This window comes from Pseudochaenichthys georgianus, unplaced genomic scaffold (genome assembly GCF_902827115.2).
Source record: "Pseudochaenichthys georgianus unplaced genomic scaffold, fPseGeo1.2 scaffold_656_arrow_ctg1, whole genome shotgun sequence".
In the NCBI taxonomy this organism is placed as follows: Eukaryota; Metazoa; Chordata; class Actinopteri; order Perciformes; family Channichthyidae; genus Pseudochaenichthys; species Pseudochaenichthys georgianus.
The window spans coordinates 72,501-91,711 of record NW_027263211.1 but is presented as its reverse complement, the minus strand read 5'-3'; the positions used below and the strand labels follow the sequence as shown (position 1 = coordinate 91,711).

General features: G+C 52.0%; 1 protein-coding gene across 2 annotated transcripts in view; it reads right to left on the bottom strand.

Moving 5' to 3' along the window:
* The window catches only part of LOC117443684 (choline transporter-like protein 1), a 34,057-nt gene that overhangs the window by 10,835 nt on the left and 4,011 nt on the right, over positions 1-19,211 (bottom strand). For both annotated transcript variants that reach the window (XM_034079586.1, XM_034079587.2), the window contains exons 3-10: positions 11,490-11,632; positions 10,295-10,431; positions 9,268-9,361; positions 7,477-7,646; positions 6,935-7,024; positions 6,670-6,848; positions 5,007-5,193; positions 3,067-3,235 (exon numbers count right to left, since the gene is read on the bottom strand). In XM_034079586.1, coding sequence (XP_033935477.1) covers positions 3,067-3,235; positions 5,007-5,193; positions 6,670-6,848; positions 6,935-7,024; positions 7,477-7,646; positions 9,268-9,361; positions 10,295-10,431; positions 11,490-11,632 — 1,169 coding nt within the window. The remainder of the gene's footprint in view (positions 1-3,066; positions 3,236-5,006; positions 5,194-6,669; positions 6,849-6,934; positions 7,025-7,476; positions 7,647-9,267; positions 9,362-10,294; positions 10,432-11,489; positions 11,633-19,211) is intronic.

Below are 19,211 nucleotides of genomic sequence, written 5' to 3'. Positions count from 1 at the left end.
GGTGGAGTTTAGACTCACCTGGTGGAGTACAGTCTCACCTGGTGGAGTATAGACTCACCTGGTGGAGTTTAGACTCACCTGGTGGAGTTTAGTCTCACCTGGTGGAGTATAGACTCACCTGGTGGAGTTTAGACTCACCTGGTGGAGTTTACACTCACCTGGTGGAGTATAGACTCACCTGGTGGAGTTTAGACTCACCTGGTGGAGTACAGTCTCACCTGGTGGAGTATAGACTCACCTGGTGGAGTTTAGACTCACCTGGTGGAGTTTAGTCTCACCTGGTGGAGTATAGACTCACCTGGTGGAGTTTAGACTCACCTGGTGGAGTTTAGACTCACCTGGTGGAGTATAGACTCACCTGGTGGAGTTTAGACTCACCTGGTGGAGTATAGACTCACCTGGTGGAGTTTAGACTCACCTGGTGGAGTTTAGTCTCACCTGGTGGAGTATAGACTCACCTGGTGGAGTTTAGACTCACCTGGTGGAGTTTAGACTCACCTGGTGGAGTATAGACTCACCTGGTGGAGTATAGACTCACCTGGTGGAGTTTAGACTCACCTGGTGGAGTTTAGACTCACCTGGTGGAGTGTAGACTCACCTGGTGGAGTTTAGACTCACCTGGTGGAGTGTAGACTCACCTGGTGGAGTTTAGACTCACCTGGTGGAGTATAGACTCACCTGGTGGAGTTTAGACTCACCTGGTGGAGTTTAGACTCACCTGGTGGAGTGTAGACTCACCTGGTGGAGTATAGACTCACCTGGTGGAGTTTAGACTCACCTGGTGGAGTGTAGACTCACCTGGTGGAGTATAGACTCACCTGGTGGAGTATAGACTCACCTGGTGGAGTATAGACTCACCTGGTGGAGTTTAGACTCACCTGGTGGAGTGTAGACTCACCTGGTGGAGTTTAGACTCACCTGGTGGAGTGTAGACTCACCTGGTGGAGTACAGACTCACCTGGTGGAGTTTAGACTCACCTGGTGGAGTTTAGACTCACCTGGTGGAGTACAGTCTCACCTGGTGGAGTACAGACTCACCTGGTGGAGTATAGACTCACCTGGTGGAGTTTAGACTCACCTGGTGGAGTGTAGACTCACCTGGTGGAGTATAGACTCACCTGGTGGAGTTTAGACTCACCTGGTGGAGTGTAGACTCACCTGGTGGAGTATAGACTCACCTGGTGGAGTTTAGACTCACCTGGTGGAGTATAGACTCACCTGGTGGAGTACAGACTCACCTGGTGGAGTACAGACTCACCTGGTGGAGTACATACAGACTCACCTGGTGGAGTACAGACTCACCTGGTGGAGTATAGACTCACCTGGTGGAGTTTAGACTCACCTGGTGGAGTGTAGACTCACCTGGTGGAGTGTAGACTCACCTGGTGGAGTACAGACTCACCTGGTGGAGTACAGTCTCACCTGGTGGAGTACAGACTCACCTGGTGGAGTACAGACTCACCTGGTGGAGTACAGACTCACCTGGTGGAGTACAGTCTCACCTGGTGGAGTACAGACTCACCTGGTGGAGTACAGACTCACCTGGTGGAGTACAGACTCACCTGGTGGAGTGTAGACTCACCTGGTGGAGTGTAGACTCACCTGGTGGAGTTTAGACTCACCTGGTGGAGTACAGACTCACCTGGTGGAGTTTAGACTCACCTGGTGGAGTGTAGACTCACCTGGTGGAGTTTAGACTCACCTGGTGGAGTTTAGACTCACCTGGTGGAGTGTAGACTCACCTGGTGGAGTTTAGACTCACCTGGTGGAGTGTAGACTCACCTGGTGGAGTTTAGACTCACCTGGACTCACCTGGTGGAGTATAGACTCACCTGGTGGAGTATAGACTCACCTGGTGGAGTACAGTCTCACCTGGTGGAGTGTAGACTCACCTGGTGGAGTGTAGACTCACCTGGTGGAGTTTAGACTCACCTGGTGGAGTGTAGACTCACCTGGTGGAGTTTAGACTCACCTGGTGGAGTGTAGACTCACCTGGTGGAGTTTAGACTCACCTGGTGGAGTGTAGACTCACCTGGTGGAGTTTAGACTCACCTGGACTCACCTGGTGGAGTATAGACTCACCTGGTGGAGTATAGACTCACCTGGTGGAGTGTAGACTCACCTGGTGGAGTTTAGACTCACCTGGTGGAGTGGAGACTCACCTGGTGGAGTTTAGACTCACCTGGTGGAGTTTAGACTCACCTGGTGGAGTGTAGACTCACCTGGTGGAGTTTAGACTCACCTGGTGGAGTTTAGACTCACCTGGTGGAGTGTAGACTCACCTGGTGGAGTATAGACTCACCTGGTGGAGTTTAGACTCACCTGGTGGAGTATAGACTCACCTGGTGGAGTACAGACTCACCTGGTGGAGTACAGACTCACCTGGTGGAGTACATACAGACTCACCTGGTGGAGTACAGACTCACCTGGTGGAGTATAGACTCACCTGGTGGAGTTTAGACTCACCTGGTGGAGTGTAGACTCACCTGGTGGAGTGTAGACTCACCTGGTGGAGTACAGACTCACCTGGTGGAGTACAGTCTCACCTGGTGGAGTACAGACTCACCTGGTGGAGTACAGACTCACCTGGTGGAGTACAGTCTCACCTGGTGGAGTTTAGACTCACCTGGACTCACCTGGTGGAGTATAGACTCACCTGGTGGAGTATAGACTCACCTGGTGGAGTACAGTCTCACCTGGTGGAGTGTAGACTCACCTGGTGGAGTGTAGACTCACCTGGTGGAGTTTAGACTCACCTGGTGGAGTGGAGACTCACCTGGTGGAGTTTAGACTCACCTGGTGGAGTGTAGACTCACCTGGTGGAGTTTAGACTCACCTGGTGGAGTGTAGACTCACCTGGTGGAGTTTAGACTCACCTGGACTCACCTGGTGGAGTATAGACTCACCTGGTGGAGTACAGACTCACCTGGTGGAGTTTAGACTCACCTGGTGGAGTGGAGACTCACCTGGTGGAGTTTAGACTCACCTGGTGGAGTTTAGACTCACCTGGTGGAGTGTAGACTCACCTGGTGGAGTACAGACTCACCTGGTGGAGTATAGACTCACCTGGTGAAGTAGTAGGTGACGACGGCTCCGGCCACAGTCATCTGCTGGCAGGCGAGGATGAACTCTGTGATCCAGACCAGGCCCACCGCGTGGTACCAGGTGAGGTACTGCAGAGAGCCCGTGAGCCGGAACTCTGTCAGCGTGGTGTCCTCGTTCTGCTCAGGGTTACCTGCAACACACACCTGCAGTCACACTACAGCTCCCACAATGCACTGGGGGATCCACACTACAGTTCCCACAATGCTCTGGGGGATCCACACTACAGCTCCCACAATGCTCTGGGGGATCCACACTACAGTTCCCACAATGCTCTGGGGGATGCACACCACACTACAGTTCCCACAATGCCCCTGGGGGATGCACACCACACTACAGTTCCCACAATGCCCCTGGGGGATGCACACCACACTACAGTTCCCACAATGCTCTGGGGGATCCACACCACACTACAGCTCCCACAATGCTCTGGGGGATCCACACCACACTACAGCTCCCACAATGCACTGGGGGATCCACACCACACTACAGCTCCCACAATGCACTGGGGGATCCACACTACAGTTCCCACAATGCTCTGGGGGATCCACACTACAGTTCCCACAATGCACTGGGGGATCCACACTACAGTTCCCACAATGCTCTGGGGGATCCACACTACAGTTCCCACAATGCTCTGGGGGATCCACACTACAGTTCCCACAATGCTCTGGGGGATGCACACCACATTCTCAAAGATATTGAAGTGACTGTTATTTTGTATATATGTGTGTAATGTGTGTAATGTGTGTAATGTGTGTAATGTGTGTAATGTGTGTATCTGTAAAGCGCTCTGAGCACTGGAAAAGCGCTTTAATAAATGCAAGGAATTATTATTATTAATTATATAATGATTGTTGTGTTTTTATTTAGGTTTTAATGTGTGCATATGAGAAAATGTGTCTTTGATTCTGTGTATATATATATATATGTATATACATATATTAGGGCTGTCAAGTTAACGCGTTAATAACACACACACACACACACACACACACACACTTTGTATTGTATTATTGTATGAGAGGTTCCAGGTTGTTGTGTTTAATATTCATTAGAATATTTGTAATGTTCAAATGATAATAAACATTAGCATAAAGCACATGTGTCCGCTCACATGTTGATAAGAGTTTAAAAACTTGAAAAATATTCCTCTAAGGTTCATTTAGAACAGATCAAAATGTGCGATTAATTTGCGATTAACTATTTTAATCGACTGACAACCCGAATATATATATATATATATATATATATATATATATACATATTTGCACACATATTTTTATATATATTTGTTTTATATTCTGGTGGGAAACGGAATTTTGATCTCTGTACACACAAACTGAAAGATTGAGAAAGTAGGTACCGGTAGACCACGTGTTTTAGGGTGAACAAATGAACCCTACGTGAAAACGCAGCAGCATTTGGATGCACTTAGGCAACGATGAAGCGGAGTGCAACGTTTGTAAAGCCAGAATATCATTGAAAGCAGGGTCAACACATAATCTCCACCGGCTCTTTTGAACGGCCCTTTTGAACGGCTAGTTTGAACGGCTCTTTTGAACGGCTCTTTTGAACTTCTCTTTTGAACGGCTCGTTTGAACTTCTCTTTTGAACGGCTCTTTTGAACCTCTTTTGAACGGCTCTTTTGAACTTCTCTCGAAAAGAAACAGAGCCATAAGATCCGGCTCCCTCCAAAGGGCCGTAATTCCCATCACTGAATAAGAACAGATATGTGTGTGTGTGTGTGTGTGTGTGTGTGTGTGTGTGTGTGTGTGTGTGTGTGTGTGTGTGTGTGTGTGTGTGTGTGTGTGTGTGTGTGTGTGTGTGTGTGTGTGTGTGTGTGTGTGTGTGTGTGTGTGTGTGTGTGTGTGTGTGTGTGTGTGTGTGAGGCCACGTCTCACCGCTGGTGCCCAGGAAGAGCAGCACGAGGACCCAGTAGCTCCAGAAGAGCAGCAGGGCGAGGAAGGTGAGGCAGGGCTGCAGGGCGAGCAGCGGCAGGTGCAGGAACACCTTCCCCGCCACGTGGAACAGAGCGATGGTGAGCGCCACCCGCTTCCTCATGAACAGCATGAGCAGCAGCAGGATGATCTGACAGCAGCAGCAACAACAACAACAACAACAACAACAACAACAACAACAACAACACAGTTATTGGGGAAGAACTTAAGGTTAAGGCGAGACACGGCAGGCAAAAACATCGTTCTCATGCACTGAATGAACCTTTAAGGGTCCTTTAAGGGTCCTTTAAGGGTCTTTGAGTCAGAGACATGTTATATATTGGTGATAAAGAGTCTAATAGGGGTCCCTTAAGGGTCCTTTAAGGGTCCTTTAAGGGTCTTTGAGTCAGAGACATGTTATATATTGGTGATAAAGAGTCTAATAAGGGTCCTTTAAGGGTCCTTTAAGGGTCTTTGAGTCAGAGGCATGTTATATATTGGTGGTAAAGAGGATAATAAGGGTCCTTTAAGGGTCCTTTAAGGGTCCTTGAGTCAGAGACATGTTATATATTGGTGATAAAGAGTCTAATAAGGGTCCTTTAAGGGTCCTTTAAGGGTCTTTGAGTCAGAGACATGTTATATATTGGTGATAAAGAGTCTAATAAGGGTCCTTTAAGGGTCCTTTAAGGGTCTTTGAGTCAGAGACATGTTATATATTGGTGATAAAGAGTCTAATAGGGGTCCCTTAAGGGTCCTTTAAGGGTCCTTTAAGGGTCTTTGAGTCAGAGACATGTTATATATTGGTGATAAAGAGTCTAATAGGGGTCCTTTAAGGGTCCTTTAAGGGTCTTTGAGTCAGAGACATGTTATATATTGGTGATAAAGAGTCTAATAGGGGTCCCTTAAGGGTCCTTTAAGGGTCCTTTAAGGGTCTTTGAGTCAGAGACATGTTATATATTGGTGATAAAGAGTCTAATAAGGGTCCTTTAAGGGTCCTTTAAGGGTCTTTGAGTCAGAGGCATGTTATATATTGGTGGTAAAGAGTATAATAAGGGTCCTTTAAGGGTCCTTTAAGGGTCCTTGAGTCGGAGGCATGTTATATATTGGTGGTAAAGAGGATAATAAGGGTCCTTTAAGGGTCCTTTAAGGGTCTTTGAGTCAGAGACATGTTATATATTGGTGATAAAGAGTCTAATAAGGGTCCTTTAAGGGTCCTTTAAGGGTCTTTGAGTCAGAGACATGTTATATATTGGTGATAAAGAGTCTAATAGGGGTCCCTTAAGGGTCCTTTAAGGGTCCTTTAAGGGTCTTTGAGTCAGAGACATGTTATATATTGGTGATAAAGAGTCTAATAGGGGTCCCTTAAGGGTCCTTTAAGGGTCTTTGAGTCAGAGACATGTTATATATTGGTGATAAAGAGTCTAATAGGGGTCCTTTAAGGGTCCTTTAAGGGTCCTTGAGTCAGAGACATGTTATATATTGGTGATAAAGAGTCTAATAGGGGTCCCTTAAGGGTCCTTTAAGGGTTCTTTAAGGGTTGGACTTAGACTTCTAAAAAGTGCAGTTAGCATGATAGGACACCTTTAAAGAAAGACGTTTTAAAACGTGTATTAATAAAGTTCCTCACGGTGAAGACGGTGGCGGCGGCGGCGTAGACAAGCAGCGCCTGCCCACTGTCCCTAAGCTCCGCCCCCTCCGCTCTAAGTTCTGCCCCCTCCTCTCTAAGCTCCTCCCTCAGGTGACTGCTGGTGGCGTTTCCATAGAGACGGTGATCGATGTAGAGCCACCAGAGGACGCTGGTCCCCGCTGAGACACAGACAGGAAGTGAGCTCAGAGGGTTATACAGACAGGAAGTGAGCTCAGAGGGTTATACAGACAGGAAGTGAGCTCACCCAGAGACCCCAGCACCACCAGAGAGGTGAGGATCCAGACGAGCAGCGCAGAGATGTAGCGGATGATGAGCATCAGGATCATGGAGAGGACTGAGGAGGAGAGACAGGTTAGAGGAGCACCTGAGGTACCTGAAGGCATCTCTGACTGCCTGAGGTACCTGAAGGCATCTCTGACTACCAGAGAGGACAGGTTAGAGGAGCACCTGAGGTACCTGAACGCATCTCTGACTACCTGATGTACCTGAACGCATCACTGACTACCTGAGAGAGAGGTTAGAGGAGCACCTGAGGTACCTGAACGCATCTCTGACTACCAGGTGTACCTGAACGCATCTCTGACTACCTGAGAGACAGGTTAGAGGAGCACCTGGTCCTTTGAGGTCTTTGAGGCAGAGACATGTCAGTCACAGCAGCGCAGTGTGTGTGTGTGTGTGTGTGTGTGTGTGTGTGTGTGTGTGTGTGTGTGTGTGTGTGTGTGTGTGTGTGTGTGTGTGTGTGTGTGTGTGTGTGTGTGTGTGTGTGTGTGTGTGTGCATCTCTCACCCAGCGCCAGCACACACAGCCCGACGATGATCTCTTTGCTGGCGGCGACCCCAGCGATCAGACGATGCAGGACGCTGTGGTCCCCGACGAACGTCACCACCGCCTCCGAGAACTTAGCATAGCAGGAGATATCCACCGGGGTGCAGCGGTTAAACACCGGGAGGGGCTTGCTGCGGGGAGAGGTCAGAGGTCAAACGCCTGCTTACTGGAGGAGAGGGACATCAAGCATGCTCATTTCTGACGTGGAGCTGATCTGAAGTAAACATTGAATACTGCTTTCTGTTCCTCCATATTGATATCAGCATGTGAAGGACACTGCTCAGGAACTAGTCTCTGTATGTGATGACTCCTTCCCTCTGGAGAGGACCACAGACACGTGGACCCTGAGGCTGAACTAGTCTCTGTATGTGATGACTCCTTCCATGTGAAGGACACTGCTCAGGAACTAGTCTCTGTATGTGATGACTCCTTCCCTCTGGAGAGGACCACAGACACGTGGACCCTGAGGCTGAACTAGTCTCTGTATGTGATGACTCCTTCCATGTGAAGGACACTGCTCAGGAACTAGTCTCTGTATGTGATGACTCCTTCCCTCTGGAGAGGACCACAGACACGTGGACCCTGAGGCTGAACTAGTCTCTGTATGTGATGACTCCTTCCATGTGAAGGACACTGCTCAGGAACTAGTCTCTGTATGTGATGACTCCTTCCCTCTGGAGAGGACCACAGACACGTGGACCCTGAGGCTGAACTAGTCTCTGTATGTGATGACTCCTTCCATGTGAAGGACACTGCTCAGGAACTAGTCCCTGTATGTGATGACTCCTTCCATGTGAAGGACACTGCTCAGGAACTAGTCTCTGTATGTGATGACTCCTTCCCTCTGGAGAGGACCACAGACACATGGACCCTGAGGCTGAACTAGTCTCTGTATGTGATGACTCCTTCCATGTGAAGGACACTGCTCAGGAACTAGTCCCTGTATGTGATGACTCCTTCCATGTGAAGGACACTGCTCAGGAACTAGTCCCTGTATGTGATGACTCCTTCCATGTGAAGGACACTGCTCAGGAACTAGTCTCTGTATGTGATGACTCCTTCCATGTGAAGGACACTGCTCAGGAACTAGTCCCTGTATGTGATGACTCCTTCCATGTGAAGGACACTGCTCAGGAACTAGTCTCTGTATGTGATGACTCCTTCCATGTGAAGGACACTGCTCAGGAACTAGTCTCTGTATGTGATGACTCCTTCCATGTGAAGGACACTGCTCAGGAACTAGTCTCTGTATGTGATGACTCCTTCCATGTGAAGGACACTGCTCAGGAACTAGTCTCTGTATGTGATGACTCCTTCCATGTGAAGGACACTGCTCAGGAACTAGTCTCTGTATGTGATGACTCCTTCCATGTGAAGGACACTGCTCAGGAACTAGTCTCTGTATGTGATGACTCCTTCCATGTGAAGGACACTGCTCAGGAACTAGTCTATGTATGTGATGACTCCTTCCCTGTGAAGGACACTGCTCAGGAACTAGTCTCTGTATGTGATGACTCCTTCCATTTGTAAAGGACACTGCTCAGGAACTAGTCTCTGTATGTGATGACTCCTCCCATGTGAAGGACACTGCTCAGGAACTAGTCTCTGTATGTGATGACTCCCTTCTGGAGAGGACCTCAGACACATGGGTCCTGAGGTGAAGCTCAAGCCGGGCACCAGGGAGGGTTTCCCAACAGAGGTCAAACACCTGCTTACTGAAGGAGAGGTCAGAGGTCAGGGTGTTGGACTCACCTGGGGGGAACAGGAAGTTTGGGGCATCTGGAGAACCTCTCGGGGAGACCTGGATATTTATGACCCGCTAACTCATAGGAACACAACTCGGAACCTGAAAGAGAACACAGAGAGACGGGATGAGCCTGAATGCACCACGATGTCTCTGACAGCAGAGCCTGAACGCCCCACGATGTAACTCTATGGAACCTCCGTTAGCATTAGCTCCGTTAGCGTTAGCTCTGTTAGCGTTAGCTCTGTTAGCGTTAGCTCCATTAGCGTTAGCTCTGTTAGCACTGGCTAGCTCCGTTAGCATTAGCTCCTCTGCTTCCTGTCAGACAGCAGAGTGGGTGTTTGAGTGACAGGAGGAGGGAGACGTGGTCCTCCGGAGAGCCTCAGGGTGGACAGACTAACAGAAACCTTTCATTAAGTGAGTGTGTGTGTGTGTGTGTGTGTGTGTGTGTGTGTGTGTGTGTGTGTGTGTGTGTGTGTGTGTGTGTGTGTGTGTGTGTGTGTGTGTGTGTGTGTGTGTGTGTGTGTGTGTGTGTGTGTGTGTGTGTGTGTACACTGGTGCTGTGTCACACTGTCTGCAGACATGACATCATCAGCATGACGTGCAGCGCTGACGAGTTAGTGATTCTGCTCCTCTCACGATTATAATAAAATACAATAATATATTCAAATATGATGTATGAATATATCTTTCTGTTCTCATAAGATGAGAAGTGCTTTGTTGATCCCTATGTGTGAAATGTTTGCATTTTACATTAGAGAAATGAAAAGACTAGAAATGAACAATCCAACATGTGAACGTCTCAAATAGAAATAGTAGAAAAAGTAGAAAATGTTGAAATACAAATGTACAGAAACTAAATGTGAAGCATCGAGCCAATCCTCTTGGCGTAGTGGCTCAGGGACCTGATACATGTCGAGAGGAATGCTCGTGTTTAAAGTGAAACCTTTTGGAGACAAAGCTGCTCTTTTCCCTGAGTTGGACTCTCTTTCCCCCACAGACTACATCTCCCATCAGCCCCGGCGGCGGCCTCACCGTTGAGCATGGCGAACCTCTTCAGGTCCTGGTAGGTTTCCATCTTCTCGGGGGGGCACAGAGACACACAGAGAGCCAGGGAGCGGATCTTCCTCTGAACGATGTCGATGTTACACGGGTCCAAGAAGAACACGAACCTGGGCACAGGAAGTCAGACCGCCACAATAAGAGCCTTTAGAACAACACACACCTGAGGGCACAGGAAGTCAGACCGCCACAATAAGAGCCTTTAGAACAACACACACCTGAGGGCACAGGAAGTCAGACCGCCACAATAAGAGCCTTGAGAACAACACACACCTGAGGGCACAGGAAGTCAGACCGCCACAATAAGAGCCTTTACGACAACACCCACCTGAGGGCACAGGAAGTCAGACCGCCACAATAAGAGCCTTTAGAACAACACACACCTGAGGACACAGGAAGTCAGACCGCCACAATAAGAGCCTTTACAACAACACACACCTGAGATCACAGGAAGTCAGACCATCACAATAAGAGCCTTTACAACAACACACACCTGAAGACACAGGAAGTCAGACCGCCACAATAAGAGCATTTACAACAACACACACCTGAGGACACAGGAAGTCAGACCATCACAATAAGAGCATTAAAAACACACACCTGAGGGCACAGGAAGTCAGACCGCCACAATAAGAGCATTTACATGCACTAACTCCTAAAGAACACCACAGAAGAAGAACAGGGCCTCTTTAAATCAGCTGAAATATAACAAACCTTCACCCTCCTAAGAACGAGCAGAATGTGGACGTGGGAGGTAAACAAAGAGCCTGCAGAGAAGCCTCCAAAGCTCACACACGCACACGCACGTGCACACGCTCACGCACATACACACGCACACGCACACATCTCAAAGCAGTCTCTGGCACCGTCTGATCTGTCCTAGGTCCTCCTCTCCTTGCCTCCTCTGAAGCTGCTCGGAGAGAGAGGAGGCAGAGCACCTGACTCCCCTGGACCACCTGAGGATCATTTCAACTACTCGTATCGACTCAGGTCCTCCTGAGGCTGCTAGACCTTCACCCAGACCCTGACCCCTGCAGGACCTCAGACCGCCGTCTGCATTCAGCAGCAGGAACTGGTCCTGGTTCAGTTTGAACACACGAGCACCACAGAAGAAGAAGCAGTCCAGCAGTAGTAAAGTACCGCAGTACGAGTACAGCGTTGGACGTACTTCCTGTCGCTGTGGTCCAGGCCGCTCAGCCTCACGCCCTCGATCGGCTCGTTGCGTTGACCGCATGTGTTCCCGTAGCTGTCGTAGCCGAAGACGAGGCGAGCGGCGCCTCCGGTGGCGATGGTGAAGCCGCAGATGCTGCCCTGCAGGAGAGGACAACATGTTTACTCACAACAACACAACAACACCTCTGGTTCATATAAATAGTTATCACCGCAATAAACCGTATTTAATTTAATCTTCTGTTCTTGTTCATATCATATTCTATCTACATCTATATAGACTTATTGCACTAGTTTGTATTGTTGTCATTGTGTAGCATTGTGGGAGGAGCCCAGAGGCTGTGCTACGAAGCCGGTTCAACCTGACCAGGATGTTGGAGTTAGCCGGTTGGCCTAATCCAGAACATACGCGCTCTCACTGAGCGGTCCTACCACGCGGGTTATCAAGTGGATCGCTCAGCCAGCCGTGTCCTCTCTAGTTAGGTGTTCTATCTAGCTAGGAGTTCACATGAGAGGGGTGGGATCTGGAGCATTCGACCAATCACAGACATGGAGAAGCCACTGACAGCGCACGTCAGAGGGTCTGGTATACGTCAGAGGGTCTAATGAACGTCAGAGGGTCTTCAAAGGTTCTGGTGTACGTCAGAGGGTCTGGTATACGTCAGAGGGTCTAATGTACATCAGAGGGTCATCAGAGGGTCTAGTGTACGTCAGAGGGTCTGGTATACGTCAGAGGGTCTGGTGTACATCAGAGGGTCTGGTGTACATCAGAGGGTCTAATGTACATCAGAGGGTCATCAGAGGGTCTGGTGTACATCAGAGGGTCTAATGTACGTCAGAGGGTTGTCAGAGGATCTGGTGTACGTCAGAGGGTCTGGTATACGTCAGAGGGTCTAATGTACATCAGAGGGTCATCAGAGGGTCTAGTGTACGTCAGAGGGTCTGGTATACGTCAGAGGGTCTGGTGTACATCAGAGGGTCTGGTGTACATCAGAGGGTCATCAGAGGGTCTGGTGTACGTCAGAGGGTCTAATGAACGTCAGAGGGTCGTCAGAGGGTTGTCAGAGGGTCTGGTGTACGTCAGAGGGTCTAATATACGTCAGAGGGTCTGATGAACGTCAGAGGGTCTATTGACGTCAGAGGGTCATCAGAGGGTCTGATGAACGTCAGAGGGTTGTCAGAGGGTCTTATGAACGTCAGAGGGTCTAATGTACGTCAGAGGGTCTGGTGTACATCAGAGGGTCCTCAGAGGGTCTGGTGTACGTCAGAGGGTCTGGTATACGTCAGAGGGTCTGGTATACGTCAGAGGGTCTAATGAACGTCAGAGGGTCTTCAAAGGTTCTGGTGTACGTCAGAGGGTCTAATGTACGTCAGAGGGTCGTCAGAGGGTCTGGTGTACGTCAGAGGGTCTGGTGTACGTTAGAGGGTCTGGTGTACGTCAGAGGGTGTAATGAACGTCAGAGGGTCGTCAGAGGGTCTAATGTACGTCAGAGGGTCTGGTATACGTCAGAGGGTCTGGTATACATCAGAGGGTCTAATGTACATCAGAGGGTCGTCAGAGGGTCTGGTGTACGTCAGAGGGTCTGGTGTACGTCAGAGGGTGTAATGAACGTCAGAGGGTCGTCAGAGGGTCTAATGTACGTCAGAGGGTCTGGTATACGTCAGAGGGTCTGGTATACGTCAGAGGGTCTGGTATACGTCAGAGGGTCTAATGAACGTCAGAGGGTCTTCAAAGGTTCTGGTGTACGTCAGAGGGTCGTCAGAGGGTCTGGTGTACGTCAGAGGGTCTGGTGTACGTCAGAGGGTGTAATGAACGTCAGAGGGTCGTCAGAGGGTCTAATGTACGTCAGAGGGTCTGGTATACGTCAGAGGGTCTGGTATACATCAGAGGGTCTAATGTACATCAGAGGGTCGTCAGAGGGTCTGGTGTACGTCAGAGGGTCGTCAGAGGTTCGTCAGAGAGTCTAGTGTACATCAGAGGGTCTTCAGAGGGACTGAAGAACGTCAGAGGGTCGTCAGAGGGTCTGGTGTACGTCAGAGGTTCTGGTGTACGTCAGAGGGTCTGGTGTACGTCAGAGGGTCTGATGTACGTCAGAGGGTCTTCAGAGGGTCTGGTGTACGTCAGAGGTTCTGGTGTACGTCAGAGGGTCTGGTGTACGTCAGAGGGTCTGATGTACGTCAGAGGGTCTGGTGTACGTCAGAGGGTCTGGTGTACGTCAGAGGGTCTGGTGTACGTCAGAGGTTCTGGTGTACGTCAGAGGGTCTGATGTACGTCAGAGGGTCTTCAGAGGGTCTGGTGTACGTCAGAGGGTCGTCAGAGGGACTGAAGAACGTCAGAGGGTCGTCAGAGGGTCTGGTGTACGTCAGAGGGTCGTCAGAGGGACTGAAGAACGTCAGAGGGTGGTCAGAGGGTCTGGTGTACGTCAGAGGCTCTGGTGTACGTCAGAGGGTCTGGTGTACGTCAGAGGGTCTGATGTACGTCAGGGGGTCTGGTGTACGTCAGAGGGTCTGGTGTACGTCAGAGGGTCTGGTGTACGTCAGAGGGTCTTCAGAGGGTCGTCAGAGGGTCTGGTGTACGTCAGAGGGTCTGGTGTACGTCAGAGGGTCTGATGTACGTCAGGGGGTCTGGTGTACGTCAGAGGGTCTGGTGTACGTCAGAGGGTCTGGTGTACGTCAGAGGGTCGTCAGAGGGTCTGGTGTACGTCAGAGGGTCTGGTGTACGTCAGAGGGTCTGGTGTACGTCAGAGGGTCGTCAGAGGGTCTGGTGTACGTCAGAGGGTCGTCAGAGGGTCTGGTGTACGTCAGAGGGTCTGGTGTACGTCAGAGGGTCTGGTGTACGTCAGAGGGTCTGGTGTACGTCAGAGGGTCGTCAGAGGGTCTGGTGTACGTCAGAGGGTCTGGTGTACGTCAGAGGGTCGTCAGAGGGACTGAAGAACGTCAGAGGGTGGTCAGAGGGTCTGGTGTACGTCAGAGGGTCTGGTGTACGTCAGAGGGTCTGATGTACGTCAGAGGGTCTGGTGTACGTCAGAGGGTCTGGTGTACGTCAGAGGGTCTGGTGTACGTCAGAGGGTCGTCAGAGGGTCTGGTGTACGTCAGAGGGTCTGGTGTACGTCAGAGGGTCGTCAGAGGGTCTGGTGTACGTCAGAGGGTCTGGTGTACGTCAGAGGGTCGTCAGAGGGACTGAAGAACGTCAGAGGGTGGTCAGAGGGTCTGGTGTACGTCAGAGGCTCTGGTGTACGTCAGAGGGTCTGGTATACGTCAGAGGGTCTGGTATACATCAGAGGGTCTAATGTACATCAGAGGGTCGTCAGAGGGTCTGGTGTACGTCAGAGGGTCTGGTGTACGTCAGAGGGTGTAATGAACGTCAGAGGGTCGTCAGAGGGTCTAATGTACGTCAGAGGGTCTGGTATACGTCAGAGGGTCTGGTGTACGTCAGAGGGTCTGGTGTACGTCAGAGGGTCGTCAGAGGGTCTGGTGTACGTCAGAGGGTCTGGTGTACGTCAGAGGGTCTGGTGTACGTCAGAGGGTCGTCAGAGGGTCTGGTGTACGTCAGAGGGTCTGGTGTACGTCAGAGGGTCTGGTGTACGTCAGAGGGTCGTCAGAGGGTCTGGTGTACGTCAGAGGGTCTGGTGTACGTCAGAGGGTCGTCAGAGGGTCTGGTGTACGTCAGAGGGTCTGGTGTACGTCAGAGGGTCTGGTGTACGTCAGATGGTCGTCAGAGGGTCTGGTGTACGTCAGAGGGTCTGGTGTACGTCAGAGGGTCTGGTGTACGTCAGAGGGTCTTCAGAGGGTCGTCAGAGGGTCTGGTGTACGTCAGAGGGTCTGGTGTACGTCAGAGGGTCGTCAGAGGGTCTGGTGTACGTCAGAGGGTCTGGTGTACGTCAGAGGGTCGTCAGAGGGTCTGGTGTACGTCAGAGGGTCTGGTGTACGTCAGATGGTCGTCAGAGGGTCTGGTGTACGTCAGAGGGTCTGGTGTACGTCAGAGGGTCTGGTGTACGTCAGAGGGTCTTCAGAGGGTCGTCAGAGGGTCTGGTGTACGTCAGAGGGTCTGGTGTACGTCAGAGGGTCTGGTGTACGTCAGAGGGTCGTCAGAGGGTCTGGTGTACGTCAGAGGGTCTGGTGTACGTCAGAGGGTCGTCAGAGGGTCTGGTGTACGTCAGAGGGTCGTCAGAGGGTCTGGTGTACGTCAGAGGGTCTGGTGTACGTCAGAGGGTCGTCAGAGGGTCTGGTGTACGTCAGAGGGTCTGGTGTACGTCAGAGGGTCGTCAGAGGGACTGAAGAACGTCAGAGGGTGGTCAGAGGGTCTGGTGTACGTCAGAGGGTCTGATGTACGTCAGAGGGTCTGGTGTACGTCAGAGGGTCTGGTGTACGTCAGAGGGTCTGGTGTACGTCAGAGGGTCTGGTGTACGTCAGAGGGTCGTCAGAGGGTCTGGTGTACGTCAGAGGGTCTGGTGTACGTCAGAGGGTCGTCAGAGGGTCTGGTGTACGTCAGAGGGTCTGGTGTACGTCAGAGGGTCGTCAGAGGGACTGAAGAACGTCAGAGGGTGGTCAGAGGGTCTGGTGTACGTCAGAGGCTCTGGTGTACGTCAGAGGGTCTGGTGTACGTCAGAGGGTCGTCAGAGGGTCTGGTGTACGTCAGAGGGTCTGGTGTACGTCAGAGGGTCTGGTGTACGTCAGAGGGTCGTCAGAGGGTCTGGTGTACGTCAGAGGGTCTGGTGTACGTCAGAGGGTCTGGTGTACGTCAGAGGGTCGTCAGAGGGTCTGGTGTACGTCAGAGGGTCTGGTGTACGTCAGAGGGTCTGGTGTACGTCAGAGGGTCGTCAGAGGGTCTGGTGTACGTCAGAGGGTCGTCAGAGGGTCTGGTGTACGTCAGAGGGTCTGGTGTACGTCAGAGGGTCGTCAGAGGGTCTGGTGTACGTCAGAGGGTCTGGTGTACGTCAGAGGGTCTGGTGTACGTCAGAGGGTCTGGTGTACGTCAGAGGGTCGTCAGAGGGTCTGGTGTACGTCAGAGGGTCTGGTGTACGTCAGAGGGTCTGGTGTACGTCAGAGGGTCTTCAGAGGGTCGTCAGAGGGTCTGGTGTACGTCAGAGGGTCTGGTGTACGTCAGAGGGTCGTCAGAGGGTCTGGTGTACGTCAGAGGGTCGTCAGAGGGTCTGGTGTACGTCAGAGGGTCTGGTGTACGTCAGAGGGTCTGGTGTACGTCAGAGGGTCGTCAGAGGGTCTGGTGTACGTCAGAGGGTCTGGTGTACGTCAGAGGGTCGTCAGAGGGTCTGGTGTACGTCAGAGGGTCTGGTGTACGTCAGAGGGTCTGGTGTACGTCAGAGGGTCTTCAGAGGGTCGTCAGAGGGTCTGGTGTACGTCAGAGGGTCTGGTGTACGTCAGAGGGTCTGGTGTACGTCAGAGGGTCGTCAGAGGGTCTGGTGTACGTCAGAGGGTCTGGTGTACGTCAGAGGGTCGTCAGAGGGTCTGGTGTACGTCAGAGGGTCTGGTGTACGTCAGAGGGTCGTCAGAGGGTCTGGTGTACGTCAGAGGGTCTGGTGTACGTCAGAGGGTCGTCAGAGGGTCTGGTGTACGTCAGAGGGTCTGGTGTACGTCAGAGGGTCTGGTGTACGTCAGAGGGTCTTCAGAGGGTCGTCAGAGGGTCTGGTGTACGTCAGAGGGTCTGGTGTACGTCAGAGGGTCTGGTGTACGTCAGAGGGTCGTCAGAGGGTCTGGTGTACGTCAGAGGGTCTGGTGTACGTCAGAGGGTCGTCAGAGGGTCTGGTGTACGTCAGAGGGTCTGGTGTACGTCAGAGGGTCTGGTGTACGTCAGAGGGTCGTCAGAGGGTCTGGTGTACGTCAGAGGGTCTGGTGTACGTCAGAGGGTCTGGTGTACGTCAGAGGGTCTGGTGTACGTCAGAGGGTCTGGTGTACGTCAGAGGGTCTGGTGTACGTCAGAGGGTCTGGTGTACGTCAGAGGGTCTGATGTACGTCAGAGGGTCTGGTGTACGTCAGAGGGTCTGGTGTACGTCAGAGGGTCTTCAGAGGGTCGTCAGAGGGTCTGGTGTACGTCAGAGGGTCGTCAGAGGGTCTGGTGTACGTCAGAGGGTCTGGTGTACGTCAGAGGGTCTGGTGTACGTCAGAGGGTCGTCAGAGGGTCTGGTGTACGTCAGAGGGTCTGGTGTACGTCAGAGGGTCTGGTGTACGTCAGAGGGTCGTCAGAGGGTCTGGTGTACGTCAGAGGGTCTGGTGTACGTCAGAGGGTCTGGTGTACGTCAGAGGGTCGTCAGAGGGTCTGGTGTACGTCAGAGGGTCTGGTGTACGTCAGAGGGTCTGGTGTACGTCAGAGGGTCGTCAGAGGGTCTGGTGTACGTCAGAGGGTCGTCAGAGGGTCTGGTGTACGTCAGAGGGTCTGGTGTACGTCAGAGGGTCGTCAGAGGGTCTGGTGTACGTCAGAGGGTCTGGTGTACGTCAGAGGGTCTGGTGTACGTCAGAGGGTCGTCAGAGGGTCTGGTGTACGTCAGAGGGTCTGGTGTACGTCAGAGGGTCTGGTGTACGTCAGAGGGTCTTCAGAGGGTCGTCAGAGGGTCTGGTGTACGTCAGAGGGTCTGGTGTACGTCAGAGGGTCGTCAGAGGGTCTGGTGTACGTCAGAGGGTCGTCAGAGGGTCTGGTGTACGTCAGAGGGTCTGGTGTACGTCAGAGGGTCTGGTGTACGTCAGAGGGTCGTCAGAGGGTCTGGTGTACGTCAGAGGGTCTGGTGTACGTCAGAGGGTCGTCAGAGGGTCTGGTGTACGTCAGAGGGTCTGGTGTACGTCAGAGGGTCTGGTGTACGTCAGAGGGTCTTCAGAGGGTCGTCAGAGGGTCTGGTGTACGTCAGAGGGTCTGGTGTACGTCAGAGGGTCTGGTGTACGTCAGAGGGTCGTCAGAGGGTCTGGTGTACGTCAGAGGGTCTGGTGTACGTCAGAGGGTCGTCAGAGGGTCTGGTGTACGTCAGAGGGTCTGGTGTACGTCAGAGGGTCGTCAGAGGGTCTGGTGTACGTCAGAGGGTCTGGTGTACGTCAGAGGGTCGTCAGAGGGTCTGGTGTACGTCAGAGGGTCTGGTGTACGTCAGAGGGTCTGGTGTACGTCAGAGGGTCTTCAGAGGGTCGTCAGAGGGTCTGGTGTACGTCAGAGGGTCTGGTGTACGTCAGAGGGTCTGGTGTACGTCAGAGGGTCGTCAGAGGGTCTGGTGTACGTCAGAGGGTCTGGTGTACGTCAGAGGGTCGTCAGAGGGTCTGGTGTACGTCAGAGGGTCTGGTGTACGTCAGAGGGTCTGGTGTACGTCAGAGGGTCGTCAGAGGGTCTGGTGTACGTCAGAGGGTCTGGTGTACGTCAGAGGGTCTGGTGTACGTCAGAGGGTCTGGTGTACGTCAGAGGGTCTGGTGTACGTCAGAGGGTCTGGTGTACGTCAGAGGGTCTGGTGTACGTCAGAGGGTCTGGTGTACGTCAGAGGGTCTTCAGAGGGTCGTCAGAGGGTCTGGTGTACGTCAGAGGGTCGTCAGAGGGTCTGGTGTACGTCAGAGGGTCTGGTGTACGTCAGAGGGTCTGGTGTACGTCAGAGGGTCGTCAGAGGGTCTGGTGTACGTCAGAGGGTCTGGTGTACGTCAGAGGGTCTGGTGTACGTCAGAGGGTCGTCAGAGGGTCTGGTGTACGTCAGAGGGTCTGGTGTACGTCAGAGGGTCTGGTGTACGTCAGAGGGTC